This window comes from Chrysoperla carnea, chromosome 1, assembly GCF_905475395.1.
Source record: "Chrysoperla carnea chromosome 1, inChrCarn1.1, whole genome shotgun sequence".
NCBI lineage: Eukaryota > Metazoa > Arthropoda > Insecta > Neuroptera > Chrysopidae > Chrysoperla > Chrysoperla carnea.
In genome coordinates, this window is record NC_058337.1 from 127,796,787 (window position 1) to 127,816,648 (window position 19,862).

The 19,862-nt window shown below is 31.9% G+C and overlaps 6 protein-coding genes across 7 annotated transcripts; 3 read left to right on the forward strand and 3 right to left on the reverse strand.

Moving 5' to 3' along the window:
- The first annotated feature begins 1,020 nt into the window (after positions 1–1,020).
- LOC123291031 (V-type proton ATPase subunit F) lies at positions 1,021–1,942 on the forward strand. Its single transcript, XM_044871461.1, has 4 exons — positions 1,021–1,149; positions 1,207–1,288; positions 1,354–1,559; positions 1,717–1,942. The coding sequence occupies exons 1-4, from the start codon at positions 1,096–1,098 to the stop codon at positions 1,759–1,761; spliced, it is 387 nt and encodes a 128-aa protein (XP_044727396.1). The 5' UTR covers positions 1,021–1,095; the 3' UTR covers positions 1,762–1,942.
- Positions 1,943–3,599: 1,657 nt separating this feature from the next.
- On the reverse strand, positions 3,600–5,215 carry LOC123290990 (U3 small nucleolar RNA-associated protein 18 homolog). The gene is made up of 2 exons (XM_044871403.1): positions 5,042–5,215; positions 3,600–4,908 (listed from the first exon to the last, which is right to left on the reverse strand). The coding sequence occupies exons 1-2, from the start codon at positions 5,128–5,130 to the stop codon at positions 3,600–3,602; spliced, it is 1,398 nt and encodes a 465-aa protein (XP_044727338.1). The 5' UTR covers positions 5,131–5,215.
- A 52-nt stretch (positions 5,216–5,267) lies between these two features.
- LOC123291035 (mitotic-spindle organizing protein 1-like) lies at positions 5,268–6,858 on the forward strand. Of its 2 annotated transcripts, none has more exons than XM_044871465.1 (2): positions 5,268–5,401; positions 6,509–6,858. In XM_044871465.1, the coding sequence occupies exon 2, from the start codon at positions 6,511–6,513 to the stop codon at positions 6,775–6,777; it is 267 nt and encodes an 88-aa protein (XP_044727400.1). In that variant the 5' UTR covers positions 5,268–5,401; positions 6,509–6,510; the 3' UTR covers positions 6,778–6,858. The 2 variants fall into 2 exon arrangements, with proteins under 2 accessions (XP_044727400.1, XP_044727399.1); XM_044871464.1 differs by having other exon boundaries at positions 5,268–5,356.
- Positions 6,859–8,015: 1,157 nt separating this feature from the next.
- Positions 8,016–9,315, forward strand: LOC123291020 (zinc finger protein 525-like). Its single transcript, XM_044871443.1, has one exon. The coding sequence runs from the start codon at positions 8,023–8,025 to the stop codon at positions 8,755–8,757; it is 735 nt and encodes a 244-aa protein (XP_044727378.1). The 5' UTR covers positions 8,016–8,022; the 3' UTR covers positions 8,758–9,315.
- Positions 9,316–10,023: 708 nt separating this feature from the next.
- Positions 10,024–12,804, reverse strand: LOC123291024. Its single transcript, XM_044871448.1, has 5 exons — positions 12,704–12,804; positions 12,367–12,621; positions 12,233–12,298; positions 11,108–11,194; positions 10,024–10,544 (listed from the first exon to the last, which is right to left on the reverse strand). The coding sequence occupies exons 1-5, from the start codon at positions 12,776–12,778 to the stop codon at positions 10,434–10,436; spliced, it is 594 nt and encodes a 197-aa protein (XP_044727383.1). The 5' UTR covers positions 12,779–12,804; the 3' UTR covers positions 10,024–10,433.
- A 784-nt stretch (positions 12,805–13,588) lies between these two features.
- LOC123294734 (putative leucine-rich repeat-containing protein DDB_G0290503) lies at positions 13,589–18,608 on the reverse strand. The gene is made up of 8 exons (XM_044875866.1): positions 18,546–18,608; positions 18,342–18,482; positions 18,117–18,280; positions 16,516–16,660; positions 16,366–16,428; positions 15,185–15,291; positions 13,988–14,232; positions 13,589–13,779 (listed from the first exon to the last, which is right to left on the reverse strand). The coding sequence occupies exons 1-8, from the start codon at positions 18,546–18,548 to the stop codon at positions 13,589–13,591; spliced, it is 1,059 nt and encodes a 352-aa protein (XP_044731801.1). The 5' UTR covers positions 18,549–18,608.
- Between the last annotated feature and the right edge of the window lie 1,254 nt (positions 18,609–19,862).

Genomic DNA, 19,862 nt, shown 5'->3' on the forward strand with positions numbered 1-19,862 from the left:
TAACCTTTGAGTATTTTGCACCGAAATTTTAAGTCAATATCAATTTAAAAAAAAAAAAAATTTTTTTTTAATTTAGCAAATTACTTAAATGTTTGTAAACCATAAATTCTATTGAAGTGTAAATCTGCCTGAACTGTTTAAATGCTATCTCTATTAAACGTATACAGTTTTTTTCTAGAGAAATTGAACTACCATAATACCCTTAATCACTCTAGCTTGAGTTATCTGGAGCTCTATCAAGATATCTCCCGAGTGAACTTAGGTGAGCTCTCTATGCTCTGGCCAGAGTTCTCTAAGCAGTACATTATTGAAGTACATCTTCACTATAGCTAGACTTAATCTAGCTAGGCCCGAAGGTCATGTTTTCACGATTCTTTTCCAAACGTAATGCAAAATTTTTGCTACAGCGTTTTGTAGATCTAGCTCTAAAGCAAATCTAGCAGTATTTTCCATAGAGATAGTGTGCAAAAGTTACCTTAATTTAGCTAGGTTAACTTTAGTTACAGTCTATATGTATATATGCAAACGTAGTATTGCAATTTCCGTCATATGTTGTAAATGGGTTACCACAAAAAACTCAACACCTATTAACAGAAATCAACTCATCGCGTTATATCTAGTTGGTCTTAATCGAGTTACGACGGGTTGAGGTGGTTTTTGGGCTTTTTTTATGTAAAATTTACAATTTTACTTATTTGTTTACAATCTGACAGAAATGGCAATATTACGTTGACATGAATATACTTTAACATTTTCATGCATTACATATTTGGCCTTCACTGTAAATTATAACCAACCTTTTTGTCTAATATATTATAGACGATTACAAAGTAATAATTTTAATTTAAAAATAACAAAAATCATTCTAAATAACTAATTTTCAAAGTTAATTAAAGCGTGTGGCAATTTAAATAGCTTGACCTTCCAAAGAATTTTACAAACCTTTAAAAATCATACTAAATGAAATAATTTATAGAAAAATGGTCATAAATTTTGTAATCAGTTTATATACAGCTTATGATCTAAAAATTGGTCAGCTGACTTCTACAATCATTTAACCAAAAATATTGTAAAGCTAAGAAAAATCAAATTAAAATGGCATTACATTCAGCAATTAAAGGAAAATTAATTGCCGTAATTGGTGATGAGGTATGATTTCATCATTTTCAATAAAAATTTCGATAATATTTTGTTGAAATATTTCAGGATACTTGTGTTGGATTTTTATTGGGTGGTGTTGGTGAAATAAATAAAAATCGCCACCCAAATTTCATGGTTGTTGATAAAAGTAAGAAAAAAATCATCGATATTTAATAATTCACTAAAATATTAAAATATTTTGATTTCTTTTAGATACTCCAGCCAGTGAAATTGAAGATTGTTTCAGACGTTTTGTCAAACGGGATGATATCGATATCATTTTGATTAATCAAAATGTTGCTGAGTTAATTCGTCATGTAATCGATTCACACTCACAACCCGTTCCATCGATTTTGGAAATTCCATCAAAAGATCATCCATACGATGCTAGTAAAGATTCAATTTTACGACGTGCAAAGGTATGTTGACTTAGAAACATCGAAGTTAAATAAGCATTCTACTCTAGAAAAATGATACCATGAGACTTGTCGAAATCGAACTTACCTTTTCTTACCTCAATAATCTCAATTTGACCCAATTAAATAGTATTTTTTAAATCATTTAATGTTTTTTCAGGGAATGTTTAATCCAGAAGATATGCTTGGAACTCCACGAGGTTAATTTTATAATAATTGTAAATTATATGCACAATGGAGGGTGTTCTTTAGAAGAAATATAATTTCTTCTACGTGTTTTTATAGGATACTCTGTATATACTTTTAAGTAGATTAGTAATTTCAGTATTTAATTAAAAAATGTTTTAAAACTTAAATGTATTTGGTTTTTGGTGAAAAAAATATATATCAGATTATGTAAATAAAAAAACATTCCATTACATGTAAAATTGATTTAATTTTTCAAGTTCGCCGTTCAATTTTCTTTTTTAATTTAATAGACACAAGGGGCGAATTAAGAATTTTTGCGCTCGTAGGCAGTTTTAAAAATTAACACCCCCGTAATAAAAATCTATCAATAAAGACCGTTTTTTAGTTTTTTATTTCTTAGAACCTGTAAAATCACATTGGTTGTTCGATGCAGTACTTCGACTCGAACTGTTGTCATTAAATGAGCGAAGCAGAGGCGGGTCGCTAGTCTTTTATATGCGGACCCAATTGACCTCTGATGTTGCTTATTTACGAACTCAAACTCACTTTTTATGTCTTAAGCACGCTATAAATATTTCAGATTGACATCTCTTTTCGCTTTATAGTTATCGTGTTCACAGACATCCCACCGGGAATGAACAATTAGGTGATTTTATGAACATTATACCAAAATATTGTTCGTGGCATCGATATTTTTAAGCGTTACTAACTTGGGACTAAATTTAGTATACCTTGATGTATATTTCATATACAGAATGTTCGATTTACATCTAGGAATATAAATATCACGAGTATGACAGAATACATGCGTTAAGCAAAGCATCTAAGTAAGAGGTATTATAGGTGTTATATGAAATTGAAAAAGTTACTTGTATCGTGGCTTATCTGTTGTAGTTCATCTATTCAACTAAGAAACTCCCACTCTCTTACAACTATCTCAACGCATATCGAAGCTACAACACATGTATATAATACCTCTCACTTACATGCATTGGTTAATGCATGTATTCTTCGAACATTCTGTATACAGAGTATAAAGAGAGAGCAAGAAAAAGTGTCGTGCACGTGTAAACTTGAGGTTGCGATTACTATACCTTCGTGTTGTATATCGTTGCACTGATCTTGACGATGCAATAAAAAGTTATAAATAATTTTTATTTCCCCTGGATAAATACACTTGTGACTTGGCATCAAACAAATCATACGAAAGACATTGGATAGAAAAATATTTCTTCATTTTTCCAACCCTCTACACAAAGCAATGGAGGCAATAAAAATTGTTCATCTTCGTATTCAAAAACTACAAACAGTGACGGATTAACCGTTAGGCAACTGCCTAAGGACTCCAGATTGGCTACGGCCCCCGGGGGAAGGTCAAAAGAGAAAAAGGCAAATCTGTAGAATGATGTCAAATTGATTTAAGAAGAGTACAGAAAGTAGGGAGGAAATGCAAATTTGTATGGTAGGGCGCCAAGTTGATTTACGAAGACTAAAAAAATCGCGTCTAATTATCTAGGGGCTCGAACAATTCCATTGCTTATCTATCTTTACATGGGTTTATCCTGACAAAAAGAGTGCAAGCAATCGAATAAGTTATTGATGATCCCGATTAAACCATTTTTATCTTATAAAAAGGGACGATTTTTTCTATGCCAAACTTATTTCATGAAACTATCAAAATATTTAAACTACCCATATATTTTGTTCCGGAATGTATAAAAACCAATTTTAATCCAAAAAATACGAAAATTATGCGCAATAATTCGGGGTTTGTGGCAACTCCATATTGGAAATATGAGAAAAAAGGATATAAAATAAATTAAAGTGAAATTTTTGTATAAAAATATATATATTTTAATAACTAGCATAATGTTTTAATCTGTATAACAAAACTTTCGATTTATTATTTCCCACAGCAAAATATCCACTTAACGGTGAAAATGCTATCGAATTGATTTTATGTAATTTCGTATTCAAACCAGGAAAATTACTAAAAACAGTTTTACTGTTAACATGCAATAATTTAACATCACCATCTTTTTCCCTCGAAGAGAACGCTAAAATCTCAGATGTTGAATTAAATTTCAACCCCGTAATACACGTTGTTAAATTCATAATCGCTTTTAACGGTTTAGGATTCCCTACATCCAACGAGCTCCTATCATAAAGATTAACTACCCCTTCGAACGAACCAGTGGCAACGTATTGTCCACATGGTGAAACATCGATACTTGATCCTTGAATACATCCTTCGTCGTACCACCGATTTACAACACGTTGCATTTTAACATCCCAAACGGTGACTGTTCCAGTTTCGCTGTGCGCATAAATATGATTACTGTCGGGGGTAAACGAAATTGCACGTAATTTCGAATCTTGTTTAAAATTTCCAATTTTCTCCTTGGATTTCGCATTTAATAAAAATAATTCTCCAAATCGTCCACTTACCGCAATATAGTTTCCACATGGTGACATTTCAAATCGTTGCATGTTCGTCATATCCTGCGGTAAGAAAATTCGCTGAGCTTGTGCCTTTTCTAGATCGTATATATACATGTAGTTATGTCTCGCGGATCCAAATACAATTTCATCCCCATTAAATTTGGCACATTTTATTGGAAATTGATCTAGCTTCACGCTATGAATTTTATTATTACGTTTACCATCCACAGCGAAAAGTGAAAAAATTGCAGAAGGTCCAGCAACAAGACCTACCGTCGACGTGGGATGAAATTCTAAACTATGAATAAACGGACCTTCTGTATATGTTTCAGCATTTAAATCGGTTAACTGTTTAATTTCTAACGTCCCTTTTCGTAGAGTATTTTCGATTGAATTCGATGCAATATGACCACAACTTCGTAATATTTCATCATCAGAATCATCGCCATCGACGACTTTATCTAGTTTAGCCCATTTTGGCGTACCAACTAAATTTTTATACTTATGTTTCAATAAACTTGAATAAGTATTTTGTTTTTCGTTTACCCCGCCATTGGGTAATTTTCGTTTTTGTGATTGTAGAGCAGTTTGTACGGTAATTGAAGCATCGTCTTCATCTTCCCAAGCTGCTGTTGATTCAGGTACATTTTCGGACGGTTTTTCAACAACCGTTTCAGTTTTGATTACTTCATTAACATCTCCAAATAGTAATTTAGAAAGTCTGTATTTAAATTTTAAAACTTATTAAATGAACTACATAAAATAATGATATAAGTATGAAATATATGTTTTAATATTTTGAAGTTCGAAAACTTATATCCCCCTCAAATAACCTACAAAAATAAACAACATACCTTTCCTCTTCTGCACAAATATCTTCATATGCAAATTTCTTACTTTCTTTAACTTCTACTGATTCAGAATTGGTACGTTTTTTGCCCATTTTTATTAATAATTGTTAATTTGATTGATAAATTGGGAATTCAATAATTATTTAAAACATTTTGGAAATTTTAAACATGTGTTGAAGTTTTTTTAATATTTATCTGATATCGCGCATGACGCTAATTTAAGTTTTGACATTTTTTAAAATCTGACGGAAAGTTTGTAAAAAGATTTTAAATTTTTAAAAATTAATCTTTAGCAAATAGTAAAAAGGATTAATTTGTGTAAGTGCTTCCTTTATTTTATCTTTGAGCTTCATTTTAATTGTGGTAAGATTTCAAATAACAAAAATTTCACCCATCTCGTAAATTGAGGTTTTTCCGTTTCAATGAATTTATAATTCGAAAATTTAGGGTTGTTACCTCACCAAATTTGTTTGAGAGACTCCAGGAATCGTGCAGTTTCTCCCGATATCAACATAAATTCTCCATAGCTTAGTATAAATTTTTTGATTATTTTTGACTTTCTGATTTATCTCCCAACTTTCCGGAACTTTCGAGATGGAAACTCTGTTTATGCCTAATAACTTGGAAAGCATGATGATAATGGAGGTGTTGTTTTTATAGAGCACGACACTCCGATTTTTTAACAACCGATGGACAATCAACGGTCGAAGAATCAAACCCCAATTATTGTCAGTATTCACTAGAATATTGGAACCAATTTGAGTAATTGTTTAAAGAAACACTATTATTCACCGGATTCTGGCCTTCTCAGCTTGGTTGGTAATCGGTGCGAGTTGCTGACCTAGGTTTGGTAACAAGACTCTCTTGCTAGCAGCCACATCCCCAGTCAAGCGGGATATTGCACACACACACAGGCAAGCTTGCAGGCCTTAAGGTGGCAGCCCCACCAGCAAGATCGGGTAGCGGTGTGTTAATAGCTTGCCCTACCTTAAATTCCCAACCATTACGGAAACCTTGAGCTCCTACGTCCCCCTCGGAATCATAGGACTTAAATATATATGTATTATTCAGCGAATCGCTCCAAAACAACCAAGAAGCTGAATACGTCTTAAAAATGTTTCTTATAGTTGAGAAAATAAGGCATTTTAGGTCGGAATTTAATAGTACAACTCCGATTTTTGTAAATTTCAATACCACACTTTCTGACCAAACTGACTTTTTTCTACACCCTCATACGAATAGTTTGTGTCTGATCTTGTAAAAATCGGAGTTGTGCTATTATAATTCCGTTCTTTTGTTAATTATTTTCAAATATGTTTAAGACTAGATGGCTTTGGAGCAAATGAACGAGATATTGTAGTAAATTACTTGTATTGTTCTATAAATATTCTATAAATATTCTCCAAAATTCTTTTTAAACTAAATTTATCAGAATACATTTATATAAAATTGTTTTGATTTTTTTTTCAGTAATGACAAACAAAATGCCTGAAAAAGATTCACAAATCTTAAAAGATGCACGTGAAACATTTACATATATATACGAAATATCGAATTTATTGAAAACCGGATTGGATCCAGACGTTTTAATGTGTTGCATACGATTATGTGAAGAGGGTATACCACCTGAAATATTATCATGGGTGATCAGTGAATTGAAACGTGAAACTTCGATTCTTATGGAACAAAAAACTAAATCCGAAGAAAATAAAAATTTACAACATGGTGATCGAAATTGAAAAAAAAAAAAACTTGTTCACCATTTAATGAACTTAATTTACTAATGTACTAATTTTAAGTAGCCCGAATAATATTTTTAAACGATGTGTATATTTATTGTTTCATTTTAAATTTAATAAATTGTTTTATACTATTTAATTTTCTTTTTTATTCTACTAAGGCCAACATACAGGATGAACCATTTTAATAGCAATAGAGTACATTCGCCTGTGCCCATGACTTTGACCTGAAATTCTATTTTCAAGGTCATTTGACCTTGATCTTCAAAAGTTCTTGAAAATTTACCTGGGCTTAAAAGTTATTAACACAGACGAATGACTTTTATTATCCTGATAACTTTTGCCGAAAAATTGGCTGCCGCCAAAGTATTTTCTGGAATTATTTTTCGTTTTTCAAGAGTGTTTCACATTAAGACCACTATATAGTTGTAATCTTCCTGCATATTTTCAACTCCCCATCTCTTAAAAAAATGGACACCAAAATTTTGTCCTAACTTGCAACCACACGAGTATAGGTAAGCAGTGATTTTTACGAAAAAATGTTTCATCTTGTAAACCGTTAGAGATAGATAAAAGTTTATGAATAAATGTAGAAATGTTCCTAATAAAAAAGTAAACAACTTTTGTTTGAAACATTTTTTTGTAAACATCACTGTTTACCCACGAGGGCGCTAATTAGGTGCAAATTTTATAGTATGTATTAATTTGGGAATATCAATTGTGTATGTGTGGCTATTTAAGAGTGGATATATTTCTTTACTTACATGCATGACGTCATCACTGTCTATACATGGTATTTTAACAGTTAACTCAGCCAATTGTTTATTTTCACTTGTTTATATTTATATTTTTGTTCTATCTCTAACGGTTTACAAGACCCAATTGACCTATTTTGCCTATTTACCCTCACTTTTTACGAGCTTAGCACACTTTAAAAATTTCAGCTAGATATCAATCTCTTTTGAAACGAACAAATAAGTGATTTTATGAACAGTGAAAACCTATAACAAAATTTTGTTCGTATCATCATTATCATCCATATTTTTAAGCGTTACAAACTTGGGACTAAAATTAGTATACCTTGATATATATTTCATATACACAGGGTATAATAACATATTCATATTTGACACAATCAATATTTTGCTGTCAAAATAATTTCCATCGATATTTTGCTACTCTAAATAAAAAACCACGATTATTTTTTAACAACTATCAAACGTTTGTGAAAAAATCAAGTAAGCAATGGGAAAGAAGAAAGTTAAAAGAGTTAATAAAACAATAAATAAATCGTTCAATTTAAAAATTCGTCTAAAACGAAACGAAAACGAATCTTTCAGTGATGAAAATTCATATTCTAGTGAATTTATAGAAAAAAAAGAAGAACCAACCGAACCAATAATGAAAATACCGAAAGAAGCTTTGGAAAAACGATACGTATGTGAAATTTGCTTTAAAATATATAAAAATTCAATCGGTTTAAAATATCATATGGCATCACATACCGGTGAAAAACCATATGAGTGTAGTGTTTGTAAAAAAGGCTTTTCACAGCCAAGTTCACTGAAAGTCCATGAACGTATACATACCGGTGAAAATCCTTATGAATGTGAATTTTGTGATAAAACTTTTAGAGATAAAAATGGTTATAATGTGCACACACGAAAACATACCGGAGAAAAACCGTATAAGTGTTTTATATGTAACAAACAGTTTGCACAATTAAATGTTTTGACCACACATGAACTCACACATACTGGAGGAAAACCATTCACATGTGATCAATGTGAAAAATCATTTACAACAAGTGGAAATTTAAGGCTACATATGAAAGTGCATAGAATACACTGTGTGACGCGAAAACCAAAAAGTGCTGACGAAAAACTGAAGAAAGTAGTAACAAGGCCCAGAGGAAGACCAGTTAAGAAAAGTGGTAAATCTAAGAAGACTGGTCCAAAATTTGGAAGTAAACAAATATAGATTTAAATAGAAAGTAATGAATTTTTTTTTGGAAGATTCAGGGATCTAAAAAAAGGAAATTTCCAATTGTTTCAGTTTTTGAAATATCGAATTTTATGTGCGATTAGGATATTCGGACACTATCGTGTATCTAACGGCTATCTATCGTTAAAGGTACATTTAGCGACTTTTCATTAAAAAAAAAAACGTCAGATAAAAAACCAAATTTAAGTATTTTTTTACATAAATTACAAACCCGCTGCCGGAGTTGGTGAAAAATTATTTCTCTGTAATTGCGTTCATTTACTAATCTACGGGTTGGCCATGCCTTTAATGGGGTCGAGTTAGCATGGGCCTGCGCGTTTTTTTAGTTAACTTTGATTGAGTTCATTTACTGATACACAGAAAGTTTGAGAAATCAGCTCAATATACTCATTCACGCTAATCTACTCCAAATTATCTTAGTGTCCGAATAACCTCATCCTAAATAAACAGTCTAGTGCCGTAGTATTCGACAGTTATATTAGAACGGCTGGGAAATTGTATCACTGTTGTCATAAATATACATACTTTCGAAGAATTGGGATGTATTTTTTTCTCGATATATCGAAAATTAAACGAAAATCTTTTATTCAATTTGTGTTGTTCAAAATCTAAAATTATAATTTTGTTTGACGAAATTTTTTGTATTTTATATCGGTTATAAATAAATATGGATTAATTTGTAAATTATTTCCTGGAAAAATTTCTTCAAATTTAATCACGTATCAATATCTTCAGTATCACTCACAAGATTAAGACAAATCGATTGACATCCAAATCGGTCCACGCGTTTGATCTCATAGGAACACAATTTTAACAATATGATCAAATATTTCATTTATAATTTTTTTCGGCACATAAACAGTGTTATCCTGAAATTGGAGAAAATTTGATCGAACGGACTTGAGTATATTTAGAGCTTCAAATGCTTCTTTGTTCGCTGATCTTTACCTGTGATTACAAATCGCAGGTTACAATTCTTGAGCGATTTTGGCGAGTCTTACTAAATTGTAAATATTCTGAGAGTAAAGAAATATTCTGGAGTATTCGAATATCCATTATTAAAAATTAAAATAAGAGAAACGAAAATTTATCTGGATGAAAAATAAACTATGTATTCTTTAATAATGTTCTCTCGTATTGATTAACAATATTCTCTGGTTACAAATTAAAAGTTAAACTTAAAAGATAAATAAATTTTTAACAAAAAACGCAAATCTAATAATGCTTGAAAGCAAATAAATCGGTTAAGTTATAATTTAACAATGTTCTCTCATATGTACTCCACTAAACGAGGCTTAAATCTCTAAATTCTTTCCTATTGATAACTAGCAGTTGCAACTCTCCAACTGGCGATAAAAATTCGTACTAATTAAAATCAGAAGAAGCCCCGAACTCAGTAGTTACAATTTCGACTACCATATGGCTATACTTGTACTTGCCATTTTTTAGGGCCAATAAAAATATTCAAATTCAAATCAGATAAATCCCGCCAACTGGCGATAAAAATTTGTACTATTAAACAGGAAGTTTTTTGGAGTAATTGATTAACAATGTTCTCTGATTACAAATTATTAAACTTTAAAAAAAAAAAAAATTTTAAACAAAAAATGCAAATTCTAATAATGCCTTAAAGCAGATAAATAAATTAACAATTATTTTGTATTTCGAAAAACACGATTTCCAACTTTTTTTGGAATTTCTTTAGATGCTTTGTCTCCGGATGATGAATCTGGTATGGAGAAAATATTCCCCGTATTAAGTCTCTATAAAGAATAAAAGAAAGTTATTAGCCCTGGAGCCCGTGGCAGTAAAATTGCACTGACATGGATTTCGAAATTTCGCATAACAATCAATACTATTTAACAATAGGTACAGTATGGAGTAGGTGGGCCAGAGTTTATCCTGACAGAAATATTTTGGCCAGGTTTTTTTTTAATTTTTACTGGTGTGACAAATATTTTGGTCAAGTTTTGAGTTTCACAATAGTTGTATAACCTACCTGCAAATTTTCATCTCCTCATCTCGAGGTGTTTTCATGACGACGCTTGACGCTGAGTTTGAGCTAAGGCATGATTCACATGCGAAATTTTGAAATCCGTTTAAGTGCAGTTTTACTAAGCCCTGTAGTGTTTGCCGTAAATTTTTTTTCACGAATTCAAAATCATTGTTGCTCTAGAACACGTTTTAAAATATCTGGTTTCTTTTGTTTTAACGGACAGACAGACAGACGCATAGAAATGGTCTAACTAGATGCTTTTATGAATACACAACAACTTTTTTCTGCTATTAATATTGCTAACCATTACAAACTTTAGATCGAACTTACCTTGCTTATGGGAGATTCTAATGGATTCTTCCGTTTTGTTCCAAATGGTTGAGAAAATGGATTAGTTCGTCGGGAAAAGACCTTCGTCTGAAAAAAAGTTTAATGTGAAAAATGTCTTCAAATTTCTAAAGCTTTCTATCTTCGGATCATCTTGAAATTTTCAGAGAATATACCTAATATATATATATATACATTCCGGAAATGCGATGAAGAGTTCCTTGGACCTTCCTTAGTACCTCACCAGATATTAGTCCTAAATATGGGGGGGGCGCGCGTAGAGCATACGCTTAGATTGTTAAAAAAAGAAATTGCGATAAGTGAATTAACTCGAACGCGTCAGATTAAGATATGGTTGGTTAATTACATAAAAATGTACATTACAATAATCTGAAAAAATTAGGATCGCGCTCAAGTTACTACGGGTAACGCAACTCTGCAGCCTCCCATTTCCTTGCATTCCAATTTTTTGGCATGTGATGAACCCACCATACCTTATTCTGACACGCTCGAATTAATGTACCTATCACAATTTTCTTTTTTTACTAATCTGATCATCTACCCTACTCGCGGCCCTCCCATTTTTAGGACTAATATTTGAAGGAGGTACTAAGGAAGGTCCAAGAAATCCCTCGTATGTTAATCTAACGTGCTCGATTTAATACACAAATCCCCGCTTCCTTATTACTTCACCTGTGCCAGCGCAGGTAATAAGAATCAAATTTTGATTCCTCATTGGGCTTCTGCACAGGTATGCCTGCAGTGACTGGCACACACGTTCCTGTTTACCTGTATAGATTTCCTGTTCAGATAAACTTGTCCGGTATACAGTGAAGTCTATGCCCAAGCTAAGTAATTTAAAATAAAAGCTGCTCAGAACTGTCAAATTTACCTGAATATGAAATAAATAATCAAAAAATATGTTTTTGTTTTACTGAACTCCTGACACATTATGTAGATATCGGGAGTCGGGAGATACTACACGATTTTGGGAGCTTCCTAAGCAAATCTGGATAGGTGGCAACCCTAGCTTAAGATAATTTCATTATAAAAATAATACTGACTAATAATGGATATTTGTTTTTGTTCACTCATACATTAATTAAATCAATATGGGAGAAAACTTACATCAAATCTAAATGAAGCTTGTGAGCTATCAGTATCTGAATTTTCTCCATGATTTCCTTTTGGAGTCTGCAAAATAATAAAATATGTTGAATATTTGAAGAATATAGATTATTTTTTAAATTAAAAATATTTACGCTATGCATGATTTCATTATTTGGTGTAGAATCTAAATCATCTTCGGATTGAGTTGGTATATCTTTTTCATTAAATATTATCGCTTTATTTGCCGCATCTGAATTCTCTTTTAAGGTCTTAATCTCTTTTGCATATTCATCAATTTGTGTTTTCATTTGATTCACTTCCATTTGAAGTTTATCAATTTCCTTTTGTTTTTCATCAATTTTCAAAGTCATATCTTTTTTCAGTTCGTTGGATTTATTTTTTAAATCCTGGAAAAAAAATGTTTTATTTTATTTTTTATTCATGCGTTAAAGTATCATAATGACGTCACTACTTGTGTCGAAAACTAACTTCAATTTCTTTGTTAAATTCAGTTTCGTTCATTTGTAAAGTATCACGATATTCTCGAATAACAGTATCGTGCATTTCTTTATATTTGGATAATTCTTGCTGTAAACCCATGTTTTCTTTATTTATTGTATCAATTTTTAATTTTTCTGTCTCGATTTCATTATTCAATTGTTTGGACATGTTCCTAAATTTTAAAAGGAAATTTATGGAATCTAGTTAATAGAGATGAAACAATGGCTTAATTTCAGTATCGGCCACCAAGTCTGGAAATTCGACTTTCGATCAGCAAGAAGATAATTACAACCTGTCTCTCAAAGGCGAAACAACGTCTGCGGGTAAGAGATGCTATTGTCAGTAGATAAAGCTTGCAGCTTTTCCAGTCAGTCTGACTGTGTTATTCAATGCCAGGCGATTCAGTTCCTTTAGCTTTATTTCCTTTAACGCCAGAGTTGTTTTGTCCCCAGATCAACCTGACTGTGTTATTCAGTGCCAGGCGATTCAGTTCCGAAGGGCAGCCTGAGTATCTGATATGTCAATATGTGCCCCCCTGTAACCTTCCGTGTTACAAACCTGGGCACCTCTCAGCATGGCTGATTAAATTTAAAAACTGAGATAACTGGATAAAAATAATGCAAAGATATTTAAATTTGCAATTTTCAGATTGTCGGACGACGGATATCCGTCAGAATATTAATGATTTTTATTAAGCTTGTGTCCTAATTAAAAACTTCCAAGCCCCCCTGAAAGAGAATATAACAATTCCTCCTTTTGACAATTTTTGCCGAGGAACAATTGGTTAGATACAAAAATGCTTTGTCGAATTTCCAACCTGTGTGAAGAAGGCTTTCTCTGAAAGAAGAAATTATTTTGTTAAAAAAAAAACACTTACTCAAATTCTGTAGATTTTTGATCAATAATATTCTGTTGATTTTTAATACGAGATTTCAAGTCATCGATTTCATTTTGTAAATGAACAGTTTTTGTTTTCAATTGATTAATATAAGTATCTTTTACATCCAAATTATTATTTAGATCATTGATTACCAATAAATTGGTACTTATTTCTAAATTTTTACCTTCAATTATTTTTATTTTTTCTTCTAACATCTAGAAAAATTTCATTAAAATATTTAAAAAAAAAAAAAAAAACTCATGTTCAGCAAAGATATTTAAACCATTATTAGATGCTTTTTTAACCCACGGCGCAAAAAGGGCTAGTGGGAAGTTGGGGAGTTGATACTAAAAAGAGGTCATTTACCTGGTAAGAGTGCTTATTATCATTACTGACTTCATTAAATCTAATTTGTAAATTATTTAAATCTTCAGTCAACGATTTCTCCATCGTTTTAGCTTTTATAATTTCACTTGATATCTTTTCATTACGTTCGTTAAAATCTTGATTTTCTTTCTTTAATTGTGTAATTGTTTCATTTAATTTAGCAGCATTTTCAACTTGTACTGCTAAATTCTTTTCAATCTCTTCAAATTGAGTTGTAATTTTTAACTTTTCATTTAATGCTTCTTGAAGCCTTCAAAGAAACAAAAAATTCCTGAATGACGTTAAAATGTACGATAACTAATTCCTAGTATTCATAATTCCGAGCTCAACAAGTGAATCTAATTCGAGTCGTAGTTATATGAAGATTTTGAAGCAATCCTGTCGAGGATAGACTACGTAGAAAGCGCACAGCTTCTCGGCCGAGATTTATTACAGGATTGATGGATCCAAGACTTCGGTTCCAAACATTGCAAACTTGACGTCTTGTCTCTTCACCCTTCTCAACTGTGTTCTAGTGAGTTGTCGCATGCGCTACAAAGTCCCAGTATACAAGATAGACATGGCTCCATTCTTTGATTCAGTAAATTACGGGTCATCTAGCAATGGGAATGACAGGCTCAGGTGAAAAGGGCGTTTGAGACAACCCTTGTCGTGCCAAAGAGTCCGACTATTTTATTATATTTAACGCCAGAGTGACCCAGTATCCAGATCAGTTTGACTGTGTTATTCAGTGCCAGGCGGTGCAGTTCATCGAAGCATTCATAGACTGTCCTCGATTTTAATCTTGACCCCTCAAGAGCCCGAATTGGAGCCTAATTATCTGAGAAGATGCTGATATTTGCCTTGCTGTAACCTTTCGTGCTACCTATATCTGGGTACCTCTGAGCATATCAAAGATTTCTGAAATTTGGGCTTGGTGAAAACGAAGATTTGTCGAAATTCAACAAACTGCCAGCAAACAATTACAATCCACAAGCTACTCACAAAACCATTTCTTAACGAAAAAATGATCTTCAAATGAATTTAAATATGGAATTTGATCTTAGAAAGTTGAGAGTCAGAATGTCAAATATTTTGAAACTGCGCCGAAGTATAAGAAAGTATAAGACGCAACCTATTTTTAGCTTCCGAAGATTTATCGTCTTCCTATTTTAAATGATGTTAAATAGTTGATTGGGGATATATATTTCCTAAATACTTACATAGTTTCGGTTTCAGCTAATTTTGTTTTACAATTCTCGAGCTGTTCGTCAGAAATTTTCTTATTTTCATCTAACTGTTTTACTAATTGCTCTAAATTTTCTTCCAACTAAAAAATATTAATTTAAATAAAATAAAATTTTACAGAATTGGGTTCCTTAAAATGTTTTCGTAATGATATGAGATTATGAGAGGTGCTCATGTCACTTGAAAATTTCTTTTCACGTTGAAATACAGAATGGAAATTAAATTTGTGCAGAATTAAGTATCCTCTGAGTAAGTAAGTATTTTCTGATTAAAGTCCTATCGTTATAGCACAGGCTAACAATTTTCATATTAAGAAAAAATAACCCATCCGAAAATAGTCGTTTTAAGAAAAAATCGGAAAAATGGGAAAAACCAATTTAAAAAATAAAAATGATTTTATTAAAAAATTAGCGTGCCTTATGGGGCTAAAAATCGAAAAACCGGGCGTTTTAATTATTTTTAATACCTACTTAAGAGCGGAAGCAGTTTATGTTTTAGTAATTCCTAGTAATATCTGGTCCTTTCATAAGGGATTACGTCTCCCTCATTGGTTAGTTCAGCGCGGATCCAGAGAGGAACTATTCTCTCTGTATTCGCGCTTAGATATACATAAAGTAAAATTTAAAAAAAAAGTAGTTAAAGTTATGAAATCCATGAAGCATATAGGCAGGAGAACGATCGCTATAGAAAATATTGTCCCCGAAATATGGATAAAATAAGTGAGGCGCTGCGATCAATACGTAGTATCAATAAAAGCGGGCTGTTGTGCGCTAATTTCAAATGATATATCAATTTGTACATTATGCTAACAACAACAGCTAACTTCACAGATACTACCTCTTGGTGACAGCGCGGCTGGTAGCTTAAAAATGAACTATAAATTCTACAAATTTTTAGGGACAGGTACGCTAATGCTTTAGTACATAGCGATCTTTCTCCTGTTCTATAACCTTCATGATGAAATCATTAGGGTTAGGTTAGGTTAGAGTGGCTCTCCTGGGGTGGGACACACTTAGACCATAGGGTCCGTTGTGATACCGAAAATGGGTTGGCCAATCCCCGGCCACTACTCCATGAATCATTTGGAGCTGTTTAAGAACATATTTTGTACATATATTAAAAAATTTCCTGTAAAAGAATAAATAAATCGACATACATTCTGAATTTTCGATTTTAAATTCTCATTTTCCATTTGCCCATTCTGAATGGTAGCTTGATCCTGTTCATTTTTCAGTTTTAATAAATTCAATTCTTCTTCCAAATTATGAATTATTTTTGTTGATCTTTCCGTGATCGATTGGACAACATTTCCAATACATTCTGTACGTTCTTGATAATTTGTAATAATGGTATCCAATTGAGCCTTATCTTTTTCGATATCATTCGCTCGTTGTAATAAAGTATTTAATTCTTTTAAGGATGCTTCACTAATACGTTTCATGTAACTAATTCTATAAATAATTGAGACAGAATAGTTCAGAAATACCACTCTGTTATAAATCAAATTATGGAACTTTATTTGACCCTATAAAATACAGGGTGCAACCAGTTCCGGCTTTAGGGGGGGGGGGGCAACCATGGCGCTAGGTTCTAAAAGTCACCACGTACACGTTAGTTCATGTAAACACTTAATTTGAATACCTAATTTTATCGATATAAAGCCTTGTTTCTTAAAGTTGGCGATGACGCTCCCTAGCGGGCGCTATAGAGGCATCCAGGCGGGTGATAAGGGTAGTCTAGTGGAAAAAATATTTGAAGAAAGAATAACTCTTAAAAACTCGGGAAATGTCATACAATAGTATCTGGGTAATTCGGTAAAAAAGATATTTGCAGAAAGGATAAATATTAATAAGTCTTATAAACTCTAAAAAAGGCTTAGCAACTCTGAATAACTCTGAATTTCTCAGCGTTTTTGGATTGTCTAATTCAGAGTTATTCAGACTTGTTAAGTCTGAATAAGACAGTCCAAAAACGTTGCGAAATTCAGAGTTGTTCAGAAACCCTAAGACTTTTTCAAAGTTTTTAAGACAAATTCTTTCTTCAAATAAAATTTCCAACAGGGTAATTTGTACAGGATAAAAGTGAGAGGCTAAGACTGAATATAACACGCTTTGGGAGCGTTAAAAAAATAATCGATTATCGATAAATGGGCGGTAGACGAAATAAATTTGAGATAATTGTCTTTTCATGGAGTCCCTGGCGGAAAAAATATTTGAAAAAAGAATAAGTCTTAATAATTCTTTGGAAACTCTGAAAAAGTCTTAGAAACTTTAAAAAAGTATTAAGATCTCTGAATAACTCTGAATTAGACTAGTCCGAAAACGTTGAGAAATTCAAAGTTCCTAAGACTTTTTCAGAATTTCTTATTCTTTCTTCAAATATTTTTTCCACCAAGGGTATCAACGTCGTATATTGCTGGTTTTCTTCCGGGCTATTTACGACATGAAAACACCGACAGTACCCCTCGAAATACCCGAGGATGGCCCGCCTTGTAAACTTGTATGGAGGGTAGAGATAAGGAGCACAATCTCATATGCCTGTTTTACTCGAAAAGTATCCAGAAAATAGCATTCAATAAAGGGGCAGAAGGTTGAGTTAATGCAAGAGATTAGTTTAGAGAATGGCGATCGTGTAACGGTGAGTAGTAGTTGTATGTATATGGTCTTCTGGAACACCAATTTGAAGGAGTTTCGGCTGTGGATGGTGCATAAATCGCTAGGGTTTTTAACAACATGTTAAGCCCAAGTGCTTCCACCATTGTATCGCAAAGACAGTAATCAAATGGACAAAGATACAAGACATTTATTATTCATTTATCACCTTAGTTTTTTGACATACTGCCCGACGAACTTCAACCATACCTATATTTATATAAAAAATTTGTATTAAATAACGTTTGGTACTTACTTTTCATCTACTTCTTCACGTTTCGATATTTCTAATTTATATAATTCAGTGATTCCCTCAAATTTTGTTTGTAAATTCAAAATTTCATTACGTTGTGAATCAATTGTCTCCGTTGCTTCGCTTATGTTGCTTAAGAGTTGTTGAATATGAATATTGGATTTAATCTGAAAAAAATATTAATATTTACACATTATTTAAAATATTAATTTTTTAAAATACACATACATTCTGCTCGATTAATAAATGAGTTTCCTTTTGAATTAAATCAGAAGTGCTTATAGAGCTTTGTTCAACAGGGCTCTGGTATTCTTCATGTCCAGGTTCTTCATTTGTATTATGAGATACTTCATTAAAGTACATTTCCTCCTAAAATTAAATAAAGTTTTTGTAAAAATAATTATAAAACTTAGTTTTCTTTATAAAAATTACCATATTGAAATTTTAGATTTGAGTAAATTTTAATCGTCACTAAAATGATAGCGTCTAACACTATTTTGTTATTACCGCTTTTCATTTGTTTTTATGAGAACGATTATAGAGTACTCTACAGTTAAAGAAGCAAACTTATTTGGCGCGAATTTAAAATAATTAAAAATATCGTCCTACTTTCAATTAACGATATTAGGTAAATGAATATTTATAATGTCTAAATACATAATTATTCTACATTAATAGTTTCTTATTAATGCAAACTGTTGATTTTACTGCGGTTTGAATTTTTGTTGTTGTTGTTGTTTCTGACTTATTAATTGTTTTGATACTGTATAAATATTATTCTTTTATTTCTATACTTTCATCGATATATTTAAAATGGTATTTGTGATTGTAGAGATCCATATCCATTAAATATCTTTTTGATAGATTATTTTTTTAAATTGTGGGGGCTGAACTGCAAATTTCAAATTTTGGAGAAATTGTTTTACGATTTACTCAAAAATAAATTATGTATTTATTTTTTACATTAATTATTCATTTTAAAGAATTGAAAATATAAAAAATTATTAACTTTTAAATAAAACCGCCATAAGCATGTGAAACACCCATAGACCTACAATTTTTGGTTTTTTTAATATATACTCCAAAGGAAGAGAAATGAAGTGATTGGGAGATGAAATGAAGTGACTGTTTTAGTCATAGACATAGTAATACTAGACTGTGTGATTCATATACTTTCTGTGCTGAAAAGTTCTACCAATTTTAGAAAGAGGCAGCCTGTGAATCTAACGTAGAGCTATCTTTGTTCCACTGTGCTGTGTCACCCTATTATCTCAGTTGATTAAGGCGTAACCAATTCCGTCCACGGTATCCTTAGGGTAGCGGGTTTGATTCCCGCCGTCGCAACAAAATTAATTTAATTAATAGTTGTGATGGGCTGGTGTAGTGCATGGTATATACATGAAGGAGGTGCACTCAGCCTCTTAAATTGAGGAGCTGATAAATGAATACAACCTAACCTAACCTAACCTAACCTCCACTATGCCGTAATCATAGACATATACAGATATAACTATACCATAACTTTCTTTGTATTTCTTTCTAAAATTGGAACATGAATTTCATCAAATGCGCACTCTATACATATAATATCTTTGGTTTTAGTAATGAATTTTGAGTTTCACGCCCTGGCGCGACTTATAATTGTAATAATTTGGCTATTGCCAATTAACACACACCAAAGTACACACTATACAAATGGATGTAAAATTTGTTAAATCTTTCACTAGAGGGCTTAATTTATTTAACTGT